The sequence below is a fragment of the Mustelus asterias genome, chromosome 14 (assembly GCF_964213995.1).
Source record: "Mustelus asterias chromosome 14, sMusAst1.hap1.1, whole genome shotgun sequence".
Classification (NCBI taxonomy): domain Eukaryota; kingdom Metazoa; phylum Chordata; class Chondrichthyes; order Carcharhiniformes; family Triakidae; genus Mustelus; species Mustelus asterias.
Genome location: NC_135814.1, coordinates 41283273 through 41305123, shown reverse-complemented (window position 1 = coordinate 41305123; position 21851 = coordinate 41283273). Strand labels below are relative to the sequence as shown.

The 21851-nt window shown below is 42.8% G+C and overlaps 1 protein-coding gene across 2 annotated transcripts in view; it reads right to left on the bottom strand.

Annotated features, from left to right (window-relative positions):
• grb14 (growth factor receptor-bound protein 14) overlaps positions 1-15403 on the bottom strand; it is a 170147-nt gene extending 154744 nt beyond the window's left edge. Inside the window, exon 1 of one of the 2 annotated variants that reach the window (XM_078228243.1) lies at positions 15331-15403. In XM_078228243.1, the coding sequence (XP_078084369.1) occupies positions 15331-15354 (24 nt within the window). In that variant the 5' untranslated portion in view covers positions 15355-15403. The remainder of the gene's footprint in view (positions 1-15330) is intronic. The other variant, XM_078228242.1, reaches the window with a different exon arrangement.
• Positions 15404-21851: the final 6448 nt, after the last annotated feature.

The following is a 21851-nucleotide window of genomic DNA, read 5'->3' as shown; positions in this document are numbered from 1 at the left end:
TTACATTAACACTGTAATGAAGTTACTGTGAAAATCCCCCAGTCACCACACTCCGCCGCCCGTTCGGGTACGCTGAGGGGGAATTTAGCATGGCCAATGCACCTAACCAGCAGGCCTTTTGGATTGTGGGAGGAAACCAGAGCACCCGGAAGAAACCTGTACAGATGCAGGAAGAATGTGCAGAAATTCGCACAGTGTCCCAAGCCGGGAATCGAACCTGGGTTCCTGCTGCTGTGAGGCAGCAGTGTTAACCACTGCACCACCGTGCCAGCCATGTCTGATCGAGTGGCTGCATTTTGTTTTTCCACTTCCCCCATCATGGGGTCATCTGGACTTGAAACGTCAGCTCTTTTGCCTCCTTACAGATGCTGCCAGACCTGATGAGATTTTCCAGCATTTTCTCTTCTGGGTCCCCCGTCATGGTCTTCCAGTCTGCTTCTCCTTCCCATCTCTCCACCTTTCACTGACTGTTTTCTCCACTCTCGTTGCATAATGTGCATGATGAGTAAAACAAGCCGGAATTCTCCGACTGTTCACTAGTGGTGGATTCTCTGGTCCGATCGGCAGCACACCCTCACAGCAGGTCTCCCAGTGGCATGAGGTGGTTACAATGGGAAATCCCAGCCGGGAGTCTCCAAACTCATCCGCGGCTGGGATTCTGCAGTCCTGTTGCTGTGAAATGAGATTTGGTTGAGGGCCAAATTCTCTGTTCCCGCTGGCAGCACATACGACATCGGAGAATTCCGGATCCCATTGACAGCAATGGGATCAGAGGATCCCACTGCCGGCAAATGACGCACAGCCTCTCGCCCCTGAGAAACACGCTGATGGGTGGCCGGAGAATTCCAGCTCAAAGACACCACAAAAATATTTAAATGAATTGACCATTCACTATAGAGTGAATTCAGCTCATTCTAGTCCGGGCACATGGAGCACCTGAACAGCACTAGCCCACAATGTATTTTTGTATCCATATATGATGACTGTGCACTTTTGCTCCAAACTGATAGTTATATGTTTCTTTGTTCAAGGATACTTCACCAACTGTTTCACACTTCAAGTAGTTCAAGGCAACTTTGGAGCCATAGATTTCCTTGAAATTGAGTTCAAAGAAGATATGAAAAACAAAGTTTCAAGGAAAAGAACATATAATTCTTGGAGAAAAATGTTATCGTTTCTTTATATCCACTTGTTCTTCTTAATCTTTCAATTCTATTTTTAATCCCTGTAGACTAAATCTTCCTTCAGGATTAATCTAAACTACTCAGTCGAAATCATTAACCATAATAGCCTTGGGAAAATAACACTGAATATATTTAGATGTCTGAAGAATAAAATTGTGGAACCGAAAAGAAAAAATGAAAAGCAGTAATTTTAACTGTTAATGGTAACGTATAACATTTGATTTTCATTATATTGGTAAGTTTATTTTTATTGTATTGATTTGTGTTCCATCTGATTTTAAATAATCAGACATTTTGTAACATTGATGCACATTGATGTATATTGCAAGATTCGAGCATTTTGTTGCATGACCCTCTCTGTAAATAAAGTTAGCTCAGAAAAGTTAGTTCAAAACTGCTGCCTCACAGTGCCGGGGATCGAGGTTTAATTCCGGCCTTGGATAACTGTTTGTGTGGAGTTTGCACGTTCTCCTTGTGTCTGCTTGGGTTTCCTCCCACTGTCCAAAGATGTGTGGGTTAGGTTGATTGGCCATGCTAAATTGCCCCTTAGTGTCAATGGGATTAGCAGGGTAAATACGTGGGGTTACGGGGATAGGACCTGAATGGGATTCTTGTCGGTGCAGGCTCGATGGGCTGAATGGCCTCCTTCTTGACTGCAGGGATTCTCTGGTTCTATACCTGTCCACAGTTCAGCATGTGTTATTACTCAGTACAATATACAACAATCAACTTACTTGTAAATGATCAAAAACATGGAACTTCAACCATCTACTTCTGGCAAACACATTTTCCATTGCATAATGTGGATATTTCTGCATTTTCACTGAATGAAAAAAACAAAGCTTCTGTGCTACTAATTATCCTTTGAACATTTCTGAAACTGCTGAAACAATGAAAAACCAGTAAGAATTGGTTCAGTATTAATTACCTCAAATTCAAGATTTACTCATCATTTATATTTAATAAGTGCTCACAGCCAAAGGACACGATGATTCTAACCTTGTGAGATTAGCACACTCTGTGCTTGGGAATGGTGAGCTCAAGGTCTCAGGAAAATGTGTCAGGGTTTGGACAGGATCATTTGCAAGTGCTGAGGGAGATCAAAGACCACAGCAGAGAAGGGCAGAAGCAGGATAGACTGGCAAGAGGGGCTGGGGGAGGGGGTGAGAGAGGCCATGGTTCATTGCCCTCATGGCTAAGGGGCTGGCTCCCACGTACACATTAGGCTTGAAGAGTCCAGCTCTGCCAACATAACCTGGGAATGTTGGATCAGAGATGCAATCATACTCCTGAAGGAATGTGTGCGCTGAGGCAGAGTGTGATCCAGATCCACTAGAACAGACTCTGATAACAGCTGATGTTGCTTTCACTTGCATTGCTTCGTAAGTGGCTGTAGTGTGTCATCCTGAGAAGGCCGAGAATTTTGATTGCTGAGGCTGAATGTTCATTGCAAGACAGGAATTGTGGTTCTCAGGAGAGGTTTGCAATGCAAATCTTGTCAGCAATACTGGTCAATATATGTGGTAGGAGGCTGGTAAATTACAATACAATTGCTCAGAAGAGAAGAGAAGATAGTTCAATTGGAAATGCCGTGAGGTAAGCAAGATCATCCAGTTGGGTAAATCCCTTGGCCTTGAGGGAGTGTAAAGTACATGGGTTCCTCTAACTGCATAGGATGGAAGAAGCAGGGTGGTTGGGAACTGGTTCTCCTGAGGCTGTGGCCATTTTCTATTGCTTATTGTGTAGTTTGATTTTCTAATTGCATTATGATCTGGTGTTTTCACCTAAACCCTACTGATGCTGTGAGCTGGTTTGTGTGTCGGATCGGAAGCTAAACTGAGCCTGCTGACATGGTGGCAGTCATGGAATATAAGCTCATGTTTCTAGAGACTGGGACTTCAATCCAGCCCATGGTATGTGTAGACAGCTGGTAAAAAGCCAGTGCTACAAGTGAAGGGGCCTGGGCTTGGAGCTGCCAGATTGGATCAGATGACTGCAATCCTACATCCTAGGACCAGGCAATAAATATCATGGGTCTGGATAAGGCAGTGATATCTCTGCATTGGGAGAACATCTCAGGGGCCTGTTCTGAATTCAGTAATTTGGGCAAGACAGGGGAACTCATCGTAGGCTGTGGTCTCACAATTCAATGCCATGTTAGCGTTTGCAGGAGGGGGCTGGACGGTAGTAAAATTATTCATTTCTCCAGGGTTATCCTCCATGACTAACCACCCCCATAAACCTCTTCTTTTCTTTCACCCTCCTGCAACAACCTCATGCATTCCTTTCCCCTCACAAAGTCAAGACCATCTGTTCAGTTACATCATAGAATCACTACAGTGCAGGAGGAGGCCATTCGACTGATCGAGTCTGCACCGACCACAATCCATCCTGGCCCTATCCCCCTAACCCCACGTATTTACCCTGCTCGTCCCCCTCACACTATGGGGCAATTTAGCATGGCCAATCAACCTAACCCGCACATCTTTGGAGTGTGGGAGGAAACCCATGCAGATACGGGGAGAATGTGCAAAGTCCACACAGTCACCTGAGGCCGGAATTGAACCCAGGTCCCTGACGCTGTGAGGCAGCAGTGCTAACCACTGTGCCATCCCACATAACCACAGTCCACAGTCCACCCCAAGCAAAACATTTCCCAAATGTCCTACTCTAAACAGGTGTTTCCTCCATTTAGTTTTACAGTCTTTCCAAGTTCATCATGTTCTATATATTCTTTGGGAGAAGAGGAAGAAATAGAAGTATTTGATAAACATTCAAACCCCATTAAGATAAAAAGGGAAAAGATCCCCTGAAGCTCTTTTGAGTTTTATTTGATAGCAGTTGAGGATCTTCTTAAGTATTATTGGAAATGGTTGGATTTGATAGAAATCAGGCAAGCAGAGATAAAAAGAGTGTAGGATCCAAATGATGCCACCTGAACCCATTTAGCTCTAATACAGCTCCAGTCAAAATGAATATGTGCCCAAAAATTAAAATGGATGTCAAAACCAGTCAAAATCATAGCAATCATAGCAACCCTACAGTGCAGAAGGAGGCCATTCGGCCCATCGAGTCTGCACCGACCACAATCCCACCCAGGCCCTACCCCCACATATTTTACCCGCTAATCCCTCTAACCTACACATCCCAGGACTCTAAGGGGCAATTTTTAACCTGGCCAATCAACCTAACCCGCACATCTTTGGACTGTGGGAGGAAACCCACGCAGACACGAGGAGAATGTGCAAACTCCACACAGACTGTGACCCGAGCTGGGAATCGAACCCGGGACCCTGGAGCTGTGAAGCAGCAGTGCTAACCACTGTGCTACCGTGCCGCCGTCAACCATTTAGTTCATCTACCACTTTGTTTTGAGAGAAAATGGAGCAGTGATGAATTGAAAATCATGTCAGTGCCATCCAAACAGGTCTTGTGATTCAGAACTTGGACAAGTAAAGGGACAGCTTTCTTTGGTTGTGAGATTAAAGAGAGTGGAAGGTCTGGTGTATATTAATTTGTTATTAAGCATGTCATGTGACTTGGCTTCATCACGCCATTTTATTTTGTAAACTCTCAATCATTTTATTTTTCTACTGGCATTAATTTTTGCATCAGTGTTATATATGGCTAAGCAGATTTTCTTGAAGTGCTCTGCCTTGACTTTATTCCCTCCCCTTGCTGAATCTCTTCCCCCCACCCCTCCTCAGATGACCTCTGCCACTTTAACAGTTTCCCCATCCCAAAAGTGACCTTTTCATCATGGATGCTCAATTCCTCCCCTTACCCATAATGTCCAAGGCTCTCTGTGCCTTCCTTGAACAGAGGCCCAACCAGCTTTTCTCACATTGAACAATTTCTTCTTTAGTTCCACTCACTTCCTCCAAACCATTGCAAACCCATATAGGTCCAAGCTATGTCTACCTTTCTGTGGGGTTTGTAGAACATGCTTTATTCCAGTCCTATACAGGCACCCTCCCTCAACTTTTACCCAATACATTGAGGACTCTATTGGTGTTGGACCTGCTCTCAACCCAAATTGGAAAATGTTATCTACTTTGCTTTCAATTTCCACCCTTGCCTCACCTAAACATGGTGAATCACCAATTGATCTCTTCCTCAAATTCCCTGTCTTCAGTTCCCAGTTTTGCAATCTCTGTTCCATCTGTTCTGACAATGGCGTTTTCCATTCCAGTGCTTCCAAAATATCTTCCTTTCTTTACAAACAAGGTTTCCACCTCACCGTGCTGTGGCCATTTCTCTTGCTGCACTTCTCTTGCAATCTTTCCCCTCCTCCATCAGCCGGCATATCATAGAATCATAGGATCGCTACAGTGCAGAAGGAGGCCATTCAGCCCATCAAGTCTGTACCAACCACAGTCCCACCCAGGCCCTGTTCCCGTAGCCCACATATTTACCCTGCTAACCCCCTGACACTAGGGTCAATTTAGCATGGCCAATCAACCTAACCTGCATTTCTTTGGACTGTGGGAGGAAACCGGAGCACCCAGAGGAAACCCATGCAGACATGGGGAGAATGTGCAAACCCCACACAGTGACCTGAGGCCAGAATTGAACCCGGGTCTCTGACGCTGTGAGGCAGCAGTGTTAACCACTGTGCCACCGTGCCATCCATTTTCACCCCCTCCAACATTATGCACCCAAACAGCTTCACTATCCCTCCCTTTCTAGCATTCTGAAGGAAATATTCCCTCTGTCATATCCTGATTCACTCCTGAATAACCGTCAGCAACTCCTCCCCTTCCCGCAATCCTTTCCCTGCAACACCTGCTCCTTTACCTCTTCCCTTCCAACTGACCAGAGCCCCAAACATTCTTCTTCTCAGATGAAACAGCAATTTACTTGCATTTCTTTCAAATTAGTATCCTGTATTCACCATTCTCATAGTTATCTCCTCAAAATAGAGAGACCAAACACAGATGGGATGACCACTGTGCGGAACACCACACTGTAATACTATCGAGCCCTGAAACTCCGAGATTGCTCGGTCCTCTAATCTGAGCTTTTTGCACTTCCCGATTTTAACTATTCCACCACTGGTGGTTGTGACTTCTGCGTCTGGGCCACAAGCTCTGGAATTCTCCTCATAATCCTCTTCACTTTGCTCTCCTCCTTCAATTAAAACCTACCTCTCCTGGTCCCTATATCTCACGTGGCTTGGTGTCAAATTTGTGGTATATCAGGATCTTTAAGTGCTTGAAAGATGCTATGTAAATACAAGCAGTAGTTCTTGTCTAGGAGAGTGACACGAGAAAGCCACTGCTTGATGCTGGATTCAGTATGAGAGAAACCATGGTCAGGATTTGTTTTGGCAGAATTGCGGTATATGGCTGGGGCAAGATTTCTGTCTTGCACAAAGGTGTGCACCTGATCCAGGCTGGTTTTTGGGGGTTAGGCTCTTTTTCCCAATTCTGACATGGTCTCCGATTTCCACCAGGAAGGTTGCCTGCAGAACAAATACACGAAGGATGGTTCAGCAAGGGCCAATATAGCAAAGGATGGCATGATGGCGCAATGCTTAGCATTGCTGCACCAGGGACCCGAGTTCAATTCCGGCCTTTGGTGGAGTTTGCACATTCTCCCTGTGTCTGCGCAGGTTTCCGCTGGGTATTCCGGTTTCCTCCCACAGTCCAAAGATGTGTGGGTTAGATTGATTGGCTATGCTAAATTGCCCCTTAATGTCAAGGCGACTAGAAGGGTAAATACATGGGATTAAAGGGATAGGGCCTGGGTGGGATTGTTGTCGGTGTAGGCCCGATGGACTGAATGGCCTCCTTCTGCACTGTTGGGATTCCATGTTAAATCTGGTGGCTGCTGGACCTCCTGAAAAAGCATCATTTACATTTATTTTTAAAATGTGCTAGCGCATGCAATCAATTGCACAAGCTAGGAAGGCCCTTAATTTAAATCTCCTATCACTATCCAGAGAAATGTTGTATGCGAGGATTTGCATTTGACATTGCTAGGGTGTAAATGTCAGATGTGACATTGTATCATACATTCCTGTCATTTTCAGGATATGAATATTCCCAACTATTTGGGTAAACGTATTCATCAGATTGCATAAGTGAATGATGTGTGTGTTGAACACACAGAAGGGTTTGTAGATGGAGTATTTGTGAAGGAAATGTGGAATATGTACTCGGATTAATGCCATGGCAAGAAGTGGTGGACAAGAAAAAGTCTTCTGTATGGATACTGCATGAATGCCATTTGAGCCGGGAATGCCGATCCCCACACTTCCTCATCCATTTCTCTGCTGCCCCTTTGATTGCCCAAAGGATATGGTTGTGTTTCTTTGTGGGTAAAAGCACACATCCATGACCCTGAAGTCAATTGAAATACACAGAGTACCTTCAAAACGCCAATGGTGTTCACCATCGCTGTTCTCATGCACGGACTCTACCATCGAAAGCTTAGCCCTCCACCAGGGAATCCAGACAGGTGTTAATACCCATTGATGCAGAGAATAATTTCAATCTTCCAGAAGCCACCTTGCCTTTCTGGTTCAAGGAATGCTAACATGATAAAATGCTTTTAAATAAAGGTTAAATGGTAACACTCAGGATTATTTCCCCATGGTTCAGGTGCTTAATTAAGTACATAAATTATTACATTTGTATGCACTTCAGAGTTCTTCCATTCAGATATTCCAATCACATTATGAATACTTTTAGAACCTTTTTCAACCTTCATTATCACCATTTACATTTCCTTTGTCCAAATACAGCCCAGCCCCCCCTCCATAGTATAAATCTCGTCTGATTCTCTTTGCTCTCAGCTCTGACGAAGGGTCCTCCTGGCTCGAAACATTAACTCTATTCTCTTTCCACAGATGCTGTCAGACCTGTTGAGATTTTCCAGCATTTTCTGTTTTTGATCCATAAACTTGAGTTCACCCAAAACTTTGCTACTTGATTTATGGGCACACGCCAAGTCTCATTCATTCATCCATCGCCTCGTACTCACTAACCTGCAATCAGTTCCTAGCCGACCAATTTGTTTCACGGCCTAACAGTTCATGGATTTTAAAATTCTCATCTGTGTGTTCAAATCTTTCAATAACCTCACCCCTGACCCTGGCGGCCTCCCCCAGTCACACAATCTTCCAAGAACTCTGCGCTCCTCCAGCTGTGGCCTCCTGCGCATCCCACGCCATGGACGGCTGTACTTTCAGCCATCAAAGTCCTGCCCTCCCAAAAACTTAAAACTCTTCACTTCTCTCTCTGTCTTTAGAACCTTCCGTGAAATCTACTTTGTAAACCACAGCTCCCATTATCTCATGTTTTTGGCTTGAAGTCAATTTGTCCCTCATTACACTCCTGTGAAGCATTTTGGGATGCTTTCCTACATAGAAGGTACTATGTAAATGTAAGCAAAAGAGAAAATGCTGGAAAATCTCAGCAGGTCTGGCCTCTTTTAAGGAGAGGCCAGACCTGCTGAGATTTTCCAGCATTTTCTCTTTTGCTTACATTTACATAGTACCTTCCATGTAGGAAAGTATCCCAAGAGCTGGCAGCATCTGTAAGGAGAGAAAAGAGCTGACGTTTGGAGTCCAGATGACCTTTGTCAAAGTGGTTTTTTGGTTTCAGATTCCAGTGTCCACAGTAATTTGCTTTTATTATGTAAATGTAAGCAGTCTGTTTGTACACTGTGGCTTGCCATTCTCAGGTGACCTCTGATGTAATTTTTGTAAACAAAGGTTAAAGGGGAGCAACCATTTTACCCACCACGTCGAACAGTTTACATACGTTAGCAAATAGCATTTGAGGTTAAAAAAAAGGCTTTACTGTGCTATGATTTAGTTGAGGTTTGTTTACATAATTATAAAAGACAAATGATCGGAGACACTTACAAACTTCAGCCGAAATATGGGTCTGATGGGCAGCTAACGTTCTGTATTCAATGCTGCACAATTCTGAAAGAATGGCGGTAATTATAACTGAACCTACTCAGCAGGAAACAGATTCAATGACATCAACCGTCCATTTCGCATCCCACAGAATTTATTTTCTATCTGATCCAGTCAATTTCCTGCCATGCCGGTTCAGTTAAAATGACCCCAAGTGACATTCCCCTATTGCCAAACGATAGAAGTAAGCACATCTGCAATACCGAAAACTTTAAAATGTAAAATATGTTCGGAAAGCAGCATATCATCACTCCTTTTCAATTCAAACAGAATACTTTCATAATTGGGGCAAAACAAATTCCTTTTTTGACACACATTCTTTTGCATATCAATCGAACTCTGAAAAATCATCAGCGTCCTCTGAACTCAGTTAGTAACATTCTCACATCAGAGTTGTCCCATTGCAAAACCTGAGCACAAACCAAGTGCATCCTTTCATGGAATGCCAGCCTTCATCTTCAGTGATTGGCTATTACCATTAAATTTCATTAGTTACTTGCATTGCAAAACACAATAATACTGATACTGCTTGCTAAAGTTATAGGGAAAATTTTATCAATGTCTGAAATTGCATTAAAATCCCAGAGATGCTCAAATATATTTTGACAACACAGCTAACTAGCAATGCCATTTAGATCTTAAACTGGATTTTCTTGAGTGTATAAATACTTCTTACTTTTGAACTGGATAGCAGATGCTCTCTAATGATGTAGCCAGGTTCAAAATTATCTTGTTTACAGAGGATAGTTTGATGATCTAGCAAAAAAAGTATGGTCACTTTTGCTATCACCCAGTCATGCTCTTCTATAGCCAGCTCACCAAACTTCACAGTGGCCTGTCCTCCGTGTTGGCCACTGCTTAGGCACTGAAATAGTTGCTGAAGCTAAAACAAGCGTCCAAGTAGCTAACCCCATTTTTTCCCCCAAGCAAGCAAAAAACATCATTTGATGAAACTCTAAACGAAACAGTCCAGAAGATCTCAACTTTGATACGGCCGATGCTAAGTTAGCTGATCTTGGCCAGAGCAGCAGTTGGCATGCAGCAATTGGCTTTAGTTTCCCATGCTAGGGGGAAAAAGTTCAGCAAGATTCCTGAATCTTCGCCAGTGACCCTTGCAGGACTTGAGCACATTCGTGGAAATAATAACTCCAAGCCAACCATAACAGCACCGGCTTCATTTCTTCTGCTGCTCTTTCTGGGAATGGGCAGAGCTTAACATATCGACACACTCCATCTAGTGGTCCAAGCTGAGAACAGGCAAAGTTTGCAACTAATCATTGCAGGGCTGGATTTCAATTCTCACACAAAGAAAGATCTGAAACCAACCATTAAGCCACTCTCTGCTACAATTTTGAATAAAGAATACTGAATGTTTTTTTAGAACTGCCACCAACTATGACATGAGAAGCTTAGGCAGCTTAATTAGTGATCTTATTTAAAGTACTCATTCTAATAGAATCAAATTGTGCTGTGAAATAATCAAACCACACTGGTGACAAACCATTACGAGGTGCAGGTCAGCAAAGTGTACCAATTGGATCAGTGTGTTTTGTGCTCAAATTTCAAATCTACTATAATGTGATAGAAAAATGTTGGACAAGCAATGGTGTAGTCTTCCTGGATACCATTCTAATGGCATATGTACATCACATAGCATGAAAATGGAAATTATGGAATTAGTAACTCATGTCAGTACTCACAACATAAGACCATAAGACATAGGAGCGGAAGTAAGGCCATTCGGCCCATCGAGTCCACTCCACCATTCAATCATGGTTGATTTCAACTCCATTTACCCGCTCTCTCCCCATAGCCCTTAATTCCTCGAGAAATCAAGAATTTATCAATTTCTGTCTTGAAGACGCTTAACGTCTCGGCCTCCACAGCCCTCTGTGGCAATGAATTCCACAGACCTACCACTCTCTGACTGAAGAAATTTCTCCTCATCTCTGTTCTAAAGTGACTCCCTTTTATTCTAAGGCTGTGCCCCCGCGTCCTAGTCTCCCCTGCTAATGGAAACAACTTCCCTACGTCCATCCTATCTAAGCCGTTCATTATCTTGTAAGTTTCTATTAGATCTCCCCTCAACCTCCTAAACTCCAATGAATACAATCCCACGATCCTCAGACGTTCATCGTATGTCAGGCCTACCATTCCCGGGATCATCCGTGTGAATCTCCGCTGGACCCGCTCCAGTGCCAGTATGTCCTTCCTGAGGTGTGGGGCCCAAAATTGCTCACAGTACTCCAAATGGGGCCTAACCAGTGCTTTATAAAGCCTCAGAAGTACAACAATCCATAATTTCACGGACTTCTGTGTGGTTTTGCCCCTGCTGAAGTATTGAGAAATTAATTATTTGTTTTCCCACCCCCACAATTAAAATCAATGGTGCTTGCAAATTTTTCCATATTTGCTTTGTCACCGATGCTATTTAAACTGGAAAATAAGGGCGCTGGTCATGATGCAGCAGTGTCATTTATGAATTTCAAGGATCCATTAGCCGTTCACACAAACAGCTTCTGAATAGGCCAACAACTATCAGAATGTATCTCAGGCATCTAATTCATGACAGAGGAAGAAACTGCTAATCTATGCACACCGGACTGATCAGGTAGAAAAAGTTAATTTGTAGAATCAATTAACCTTGAAGGAACATCACAATGGCAGATTCAATTTGTGTCGTATATATGTGATCTATTACGAAAGAAACTGTTGCAGTCTGAAAGACCACAGCACTAGTCACAAGCAAGTACTCCATAGGCAGGATTTCAATGCTTGTGTATGTGAGAAAATTGTAAAGAACACTTCACTGACTCTTCAAGCCAGGTTAAACACACACACAAACATCTTCATCCACCCTCTTGTTTCTTATTCTACACCATAACACACCAGATTAATATAGTACAATAATACTGATGAAAAACCCAGTTAAATAACTAGTTGCTGTTAGGGGAAAAGAATGGGAACATCAGCAAATTAGTGATGAAACTATTCTAATATATATGGATGGTGTTGAACAGCTGTACAAGTGGTAAGCAGCTTTATTATCCATTTCAGCGAGTGAAACAGCTATTGTTTAATCCTCAGAGTACAGCAGCTATTCTCTGATGTAACATGTGCTTCAAAGCATCTTCTGGGATGAAAGACTACTTTGTCTGTGCATGTTCAGACACTACATTGAAACAGTGCAACAAGCAGTCATTTTCAGTGTTCTTCTTTCGATATGCACACCACAGTAACTTCAATCTACAAATCATCTTTATTGTTCACATTTCAATAGACTTTCCATCTTTACATACTCACATGCTTATTTTATTTTGTGGAACTGGTACATCCAATTATAAGCTACACATTTGTAGCTGAATGCATCATGGATTGATAAAAGTTTGTATTGGACTAAGCAGAAGTTATGTGGAGAAATTACTTTGTTGTAGCTGTATTTTAGAAAGGACTTAATTTTATTGTAACATTGTTATTGAGTTCAGTGTCAATAGTATAACAACAAAGAAATAGTACAAAAAATATAGCTTCTGATCCACACGTGACGAAATCTAATTAGAAAACTGTTTATAGCGTGAGGGTTATGGTTAGGCTTAACCTTAGACAGGCAGTCCGAAAGACGTGCTGGTTAGGTGCATTGGCCATGCTAACTTCTCCCTCAGTGTACCTGAACAAGTGCTGGAGTGTGGCGACTAGGGGATTTTCACTTCATTGCAGTGTCAGTGTAAGCCTACCTGTGACACGAATAAATAAACTTAAAGATGCAGTATAATATGGATAAATGTGAGGTTATCTACTTTGGTAGCAAAAATAGGAAGACAGATTATTTTCTGAATGGCTATAGATTGAGAGGGAGGAATGCACAACAAACCTGGGTGTCCTTGTAAACCAGTCGCTGAAAGTAAGCATGCAGGTGCAGTAGGCAGTAAAGTAGTAAAATGCTAAGTTGGACTTCATAGCGAGAGGATTTGCGTTCAAGAGCAGTGATGCCCTTCTTCAATTATACAGGGCCTTGGTGAGACAACACCTGAAATGTTCTGTGCTGTTTTGGTCTCCTTATCTGTGGAATGATGCTCTTGCTACAGAACGGGTGCAGCAAAGGTTTACCAGGCTGATTTCTGGATGGCAGGACTGATGTACGAGGAGAGATTGGACAGAATTTTATGAAAAAATTCTGAATGCCAAACGAGCGAGAAAACAAGAGAGCTTCAGACTCTTATGGCACTTAGTGAACAAAAGTGCCAGGATGCGATTTTCGCCACCGGAGGGGGCGGTGGGGGGGTGGTGGAGCCTCAGCTCACCAGGGAATCCGGCTGCTGAGCTTTAGGGGCATCATTGCGGGGTCTCCTGCTGCCCACCCTCATCAGCCCCATGGACATCTGAACTCCCCCACCCACCCCACAGACATCGGGACCCCCCTCCCCCACCGACCAATTGCCCTTTTGCAGAATTCCCTTCCTCCCTGATCACCCCCCCCAAGGCGGAGTTCCATCCCTCCCTCCTCCGATCGCCAGTTGCCCCTCCTGCAGAGTTCACTTATTGCCACACATTTCATTTGCATTTTGCAAAACAAAGGGTTTGCACAATTGCACCCCTGTAAAGTATTTATATAAAATATGAAAAATTAGCAGGTCAAAATTCAAAGCAACTTCTCCCATTACTACGTTGAATGTGGTAATGCATACAAGCCCAAATGTTGTGGTCAGCAACACAAAGACAATGCTCACTGTGAACCTCAAAGACAAAGATCCCTGATGCGAGTTCTCACCATCCCAACCGCAGTTTAAATGTGACAAAATTGAAGGAGATGCCTTTATGTACAACAGCAGTGATGTCAGGAAACATATAAAACCCATCTCACTAGTATTGACAACAAAAGCCCTTAATACCTTCATTTTTCAGATAGCGAAATAAATCATGAAGATTGGATTAAGAAACAAGCTAAAATAAAGTCAAACAAGTGTAACATTTTTATATTTGTGGAAGTGTGTGTGGCGAAATTTGACAATCTAAATATAAAATTAGCTTTTGGGGCCACTGAATGTGTTCAGCAGAAATGATGAAGTTAGTACACTGTTAAGTATCCAGTAACACCTCATTCATCAAGATGTAACTTTTTAAAGGATTTTTTTTAGTGAGACCCCCCTAGTGCACAATAGTGAAAGTTCTCATCAATTTTCATTGATTAGAGTTGGGGGTGTGTGGGTAACTTAATAACATACCCTTTGGAGAAGCAGCAGCTTCTGGGGTTGTGTGTTATTCTGCACATGTGAACGCAAAGTTGCTGTCAGTTTCCGTGGACTAACGTTAATGAATTCTGACAGTTTACTCATCACTACCACTGCAAAATCTGGGCCATTATATCCAACAGATTCTAATACACACAACTGCCTCCAAATATTAATTATTTAAAATATATTAAAATATGATGGCGAGAAAGTAGAGTTGAGTATTATATAAGATCAGTCAGTATCTCATTAAATGGCAGAGCAGACTTGATGGGTGAATGGCCTACTTCTGCTCCAACATCATATGATCTTATTAATAAAGTCCATTGATAGTAATTTTGAAAATACATGCTAGATATATGTTTTTATATATCTATTTGCATATTTATTAAAATCTATTTTAATAACTATGTAAATAGAAATATTTACACATTTGTATATAGGGTGGCATGATGGCACAACGGTTAGCACTGCTGCCTCACAGCGCCAGGGACCCTGGTTCAAATCCGGCCTTGGGTGACTGTGTGGAGTTTGCACGTTCTCCCTGTGTCTGTGTGGGTTTCCTACAGGTGCTCTGGTTTCCTCCCACACTCCAAAAATGTGCAGGTTAGGTTGATTGACCAATGCCAAATTGCCACTTAGTGTGCCAAGATGTGTGGCTTAGTGGGATTAGCAGGATAAATATGTGGGGTTAGGGGGATATGGCCTGCGTAGGATGCCCTGTTGGAGAGTCAGTGCAGACATGGTGGGTTGAATGGGATTCTATGAGTCTATTTTATTGAAGTCATGCAGCATTAAGCACACTCACAAGATCAACAGAATTTCAGCCCAGGTCAGGTTAATGAGCAACTATATTTTACCAAAAGTAATAAAAATCCCTGAAAGCTCAACATTAAATTAGATTAAACTATTTATGCTACTTACAAATGAGGTACAAAATACCCACACCAAGCCAAAGCATGCAGGATTTGAAAGCTATTATACTTACCAAAGAACGGTGATGTTTGTCCATAGGCAAAGAACTAGCAGCCAAGACTGAAGTGGCAGAAATGCAGAGTTCAAGAAAATGATTTGGAATGGGTGGCACAGCCAACATTTTGTTCTTTACATCCCTATATTAAACAAGAACAACATTCTTTTAAATTACCATAAATGCCATTCAGTAAATAAAGTTCAAGCAAAACCTAAATATTCTTAAATTTTGCAGGAATATGCTATTGTAGCAGATATAGATGTAATCGCTCCTGGAATTTAGTAAAGCACTGTCGGGAACATGGCTTACCAAGTGCATATACTGATATTTAAAAAGAAACATTCCAAATCTTTATTCCCATCCCATTCCTCTCAACTCCAGAGAATGTACCAAAACAAATCCTTCTGTTGTCTCAATCATGTTCCCAGTGATAATGGTTGAACTTGTGACCCCTATATACTGTAGAGAGAACTTCCTGGGAACAAGAAGCTAGAAGGACCCGCCCCAATGAATTAGCGAGCAAACACAGGAGAAAGAAAGGCAGAATGACAATATAGAGTGGATGACAATGAAACAACATTTGGATGGTAATTCAGAAAAGAAGGAATGGCCATCAACTAATGGAGGAATAGAACGTACTGAAGAGAGAGAGAGAAAGAGTGATAAAGTGAAAGAAAGTTAATCAGCAAATTTTAGTTTAAGGTTGTATACAAAATTAAATTAACTATCTTTCTGCTTCACATTTCCAATTCAGCTAAATTCATTCAGGAGGACTTGCTTTCCAATTACTAACTGAAAGGCAATTTTCAGGTTTGGAAAATGACCCATCAACCTTCATCCCTCCCTCTATTCCCCCTTCCTTAAAAATGTCTAAGTGGAGATTATCACTAAATCCACAAACACAACACTCAGGAATACAACACAGAAATAAGCTGTTTGGCCCAATAAGTCCATGTTAGAGTTTATCCTCTATATGAGCAGCAGTCCTATTCACATATACCATTTCATTTCCCATATCTCATTACACAGGGTCCTTAATGCTAATATGATCTCTTTTTCAGTCACTATCTTGGAGGTTTGCCAGGACAATTGGAGGGTGCCGCTGAGGAAATCCAAACACCTGACAACTTAACATAACTACAACACTGGAACTGTAGAAACACAGATGGAGATCCAGCTAGACCCACATTCAACAGCCCGGAATTTCCTCGTGGTATGGCACTCTAAATACACACCTGGCTTTTCCTAAAATTGCCAGTTTGGAATGGAGACAGGACTCATTTCAGCAGATATGGGCAAACAAGGATCCTCCATTCCATTATGAAATTAAGATTCCATGTAATGCTGAAACTAAAGTGAATACCATTACATACATCACAAGGACTACAGCAGCTTAGGAAGATAACTCCACCACCTTCTCAAGGGCAATTCAGAATAGGTAATAAATGATGCCGTTTCCAATGAAGCCCACACCCCATGAACAAACTGACAATATTAGGATGAGGTTGATCAATTTTTGATTTATATTGCCACACAAAAACATGATCCAAACTAAATTTATCAGTTCTTTTGATCTTCTTGTAGCATCAATAATCAGAATTCCATACCCAAATGACCCCATGTTATTTTCTATTTTGGAGCAATGTGAGCTGCCATATAATTATTACTCCCTTGATTACTTTGTACGAGTGCTGTGTGAGTACTTCACGATTAGAATCAGCACAGCAACAAAATCCTGAGGATGCTTGAAATCGTGAAATAAAAGTGCTGGAAATATTCAGTTCAAGCAGCATCTGTGGCGAGAGAGAGATCACCAACAACCTATCCTGGTCCCTCCACACCGATGCTATAGTTAAGAAAGGCCACCAGCGCCTCTACTTTCTCAGGAGGCTAAGGAAATTTGGTATGTCCACTACGACTCCCACCAACTTCTATAGATGCACCATGGAAAGCATTCTTTCTGGATGTATCACAGCTTGGTATGGCTCCTGCTCTGACCAAGACAGCAAGAAACTACAAAGGGTTGTGAACATAGCCCAGTCCATCACACAAACCAGCCTCCCATCCATTGACTCTGTCTACTCTTCTCGCTGCCTCGGAAAAGCAGCCAGCATACTCAAGGACCCCACGCACCCCAGGCACACTCTCCTCCACCTTTTTCCGTCGGGAAAAAGATACAAAAGTCTGAGGTCACGTACCAACTGAATCAAGAACAGCTTCTTAGAACATAGAAAAGTTACAGCACAAACAGGCCCTTCGGCCCACAAGTTGCGCCGAACAATTTCCTTACCTTCTAGGCTCATCTAAAACCCTCTATCTTACTAACCTCCATGAACCTATCCAAAAGTCTCTTAAAAGACTCAATCTAATCCACTTCCACCACCACTACCGGCAGCCAATTCCACGCACCCACCACCCTCTGAGTGAAAAACTTACCCCTAACATCTCCTCTATACCTACTCCCCAGCACCCTAAACCTGTGGCCTCTCGTGACAACCATTTCAGCCCTGGGTAAAAGCCTCTCAGAATCCACTCTATCAATACCTCTCAACATCTTATACACCTCTATCAGGTCACCTTTCATCCTTCGCCTCTCCAAGGAGAATAGACCTAGCTCTCTCAACCCATCCTTATAAGGCATACCACTTAATCCCGGCAACATCCTCGTAAATCTCCTCTGCACCCGTTCTATGGCTTCCACATCCTTTCTGTAATGAGGCGACCAGAACTGGGCACAGTACTCTAGGTGGGGTCTGACCAGGGTCCTATACAGCTGCAGCATTATCTCCCGATTTCTAAACTCAATTCCTCTATTGATGAAGGCCAGTAATCCATATGCCTTCTTAACCACAGCCTCTACCTGCGACGCCACTTTGAGCGTCCTCTGAACCCGGACCCCAAGATCCCTCTGTTCTTCCACACTGCCAAGCGTCTTATCCTTAATATTATATTCTTCCATCCTGTTTGACCTGCCAAAATGAACCACCACACACTTATCTGGGTTGAAGTCCATCTGCCACTTCTCCGCCCAGTCTTGCATCTTATCTATGTCTCGTTGCAACTGCTGACATCCCTCTACACTATCCACAACACTTCCAATCCTTGTGTCATCAGCAAACTTGCCAACCCATCCTTCCAATTCCTCATCCAGGTCATTTATAAAAATCACAAAGAGCAAGGGTCCCAGAACAGATCCCTGGGGCACCCCACTGATGACCGACCTCCACTCTGAAAAAGATCTATCTACAACCACTCTTTGCCTTCTGTGGGCAAGCCAGTTCTGAATCCACAAAGCAACGTCCCCTTGTATCCCATGCCCCTTCACTTTCTCCATAAGCCTTGCATGGTGCACCTTATCAAACGCCTTACTGAAATCCATATAAACCACATCCATATAAACCACATATAAACACAGATATCAGAAGGACATATTTTACACAGAGGGTCGTGGGGGCCTGGAATGGGTTGCCGGGCAAGGTGGTGGAGGCGGACACACTGGGAACGTTTAAGACTTATCTAGACAGCTATATGAACGGAGTGGGAATGGAGGGATACAAAAGAGTGGTCTAGTTTGGACCAGGGAGCGGCGCGGGCTAATTGTTCTTTGTTTCTCGTTTCAAGGCTTCATTCTATGATAATCTTGCTGGTGCCAGTACAGAGCGAGACTGCGGATAGTTGGGAACCTGTCTCGGGGGCAGGGAATTCATATGGTGTTCGTGGAAGTGGAAATGAATAGGGTTGGGAAGCATTTTCCGATCAGGGCCAGTGTGATCTCCTGGACTCGTTTCGATCGCCTCAGGGGGTCGGAGAGGAATTTCCCAGATTTTTTTCCCCATATTGGCCCTGGGGTTTTCACTCTGGGTTTTCGCCTCTCCCTGGAGATCACATGGTCTGGAATGGGGGGGTAGGGGTGAGTTAATAGGTTGTGATGAACAAAGCATCATAGCTGTGAGGGACATCTCGGGGATAGGATATTAGTATGTAGATAGGCTGGAAAATTGGGCGGGGATCCTGGATTCAGGATTCAATCCTGGACCGGGGAGCGGCGCAGGCTTGGAGGGCCGAAGGGCCTGTTCCTGTGCTGTATTGTTCTTTGTTGTTGTTCTTTATCTACGGCTCTTCCCCCGTCTAAGTGTCTAGTCACATCTTCAAAAAACTCAGACTCGTAAGGCATGATCTGCCTCGGACAAAGCCGTGCTGGCTACTTCTGATCATACTCTTCCTTTCCAAATGTTCATAAATCCTGCCTCTCAGGATCTTCTCCATCAACTTACCTATCACTGAGGTTAGACTCACCGGTCTATAATTTCCTGGGCTATCTCTTCTCCCTTTCTTGAATAACGGAACCACATCCGCCACCCTCCAGAACCTCTCCCGTCTCCATTGATGACACAAAGATCATCGCCAGAGGATCAGCAATCTCTTCCCTCGCCTCCCACAGTAACCTGGGGTACATCCCATCCGGTCCCAGCGATTTATCTAACTTGATGCTTTTCAACAGCTCCAACACATCCTCTTTCCTAATGCCCACATGCTCAATCTTCTCAGTCCACTGCAAGTCTGCACTGCAACTACCAAGATCCTTTTCCACTGTGAATACTGAAGCAAAGTATTCATTGAGTACCTCTGCTATTTCAACCGGTTCAATACAGACTTTCCCATCGTCACATTTGATAGGTCCTACTCCTTCACATCTTATCCTCTTGCTCTTCACATACTTGTAGAATGCCTTGGGGTTTTCCTTTATCCTGTCTGCCAAGGCCTTCTCATGTCCCCTCCTGGCTCTTCTAATTTCCCTCTTTAGTTCCTTCCTACTAGTCGTATACTCTTCTAGATTTCTAACATTACCTAGCTCCCTGAACCTTTTGTAGGCTTTTCTTTTCTTCCTGACTAAATCCGTTACAGCTTTCGTGCACCACGGTTCCTGTGACCTACCATAACTCCCCTGTCGCACCGGAACATTGCCGTGCAGAGCTCCAGACAAATTTTCCTTGAAAATTTGCCACATTTCTTCCATACATATCCCTGAGAAAACCTCCTTCCAATTTATGCCTCTAATTTCCTGCCTAATAGCATCATAGTTGCCCTTACACTTTCCTAGCTCGGCTGATCCTATCTCTCCCCAATGCTAGTGTAAAGGAGATAGAGTTATGATCACTATCCCCAAAATGCTCTCCCACTGATAGACCTGACACCTGCCCAGGTTCATTCCCTAATATCAAATCAAGCACAGCCTCTCCTCTTGCAGGCTTATCCACATACTGTGTCAGGAAGCTCTCCTGAACACACCTATCAAACTTCTTCCCTGCCGCCATCAAACTTTTGAATGGACCTAGCTTATATTAAGCTGATCTCTCTATATCCTACCTGCATTCTGCACCCTCTCCTTTCCTTCTCTATGAATGGCATGTTTTGTCTGTATAGAAAAGAAACAATACTTTTCACTGTATACTAATACATGTGACAATAATAAATCAAATCAAAGAGAGAGAGTTAGCATTTCAGGTCGATGACCTTTCAGTATAAATACTGGAACCATGAGATGATGCCAAGCCTGCTGAGTATTCCCAGCACTTTTTTTAATATAACAAATATGTTGAATTTGTTGCTACTGAACAGATTAATAGAATAAATATTTAGAAATGTTGTAATCTTTTCCTCTGCCCACATTATTTGAACTAATATTAATGGGTCAAGTGAAAGAAAATGTGAACTTCACTTTTGCTCTATTTTTCACTCTTCTAATCTGCAAGAACAAATTCCACTTTTGGCATTTATTTAGATTTTAACTGTTGAGGATTATGTAATTCTGTAGTGATCTGTGGGACCCAGCTTCTGAAATTTACTCATTTTTGTTAGACCCCAATAAAATATTTTATTTCACAGAAGAGGTGGAGGTGGGGGTGGTGTAGTGGTATTGTCACAGGGCTAGTAATCCAGAGACTCAGGGTAATGCTTCAGGGACCCAGGTTCGAATCCCGCTATGACAGATGGTGAAATTTGAATTCAGTTAAAATCTGGAATTAAAAGTCTAATGATGACCATGAAACCATACTGTAAAAACCTATCTGGTTCACTAATGTATTTTAGGGAAGGAAATCTGCCACCCTTACCTGGTCTGGCCTACATGTGACTCCAGTCCCACAACAATGCCCTCAGGGATGGGCAATAAATCCTGGCCCAGCCAGCAATGCCCACATCTCATGAATGAATAAATAAAAAAATATATATATTACATTCCTTGCTGCAACTGTACAGGCTCTACAGTAGATTGCCTCTAGCTAACATTGAGGATTTGTGGGCCTTTCTGTGCTGTAAATAAACAACAACATTAATTATATATTTTAAAAGTTCACAGTAGATGGACGACCTGTAGCAACCAACAGTAAAACAGTGTTGTTCTTTTGCAATCAAGAAGTAAGTCACACATTTCAATATCTTTGTTATCATTTCAACAGAAAAGAATGATTTTACAGCAAGTGTGTTCTCACATGTTTAAAAATAGACGCAGAGACAAAGAGTGGTTAAAATGCTAA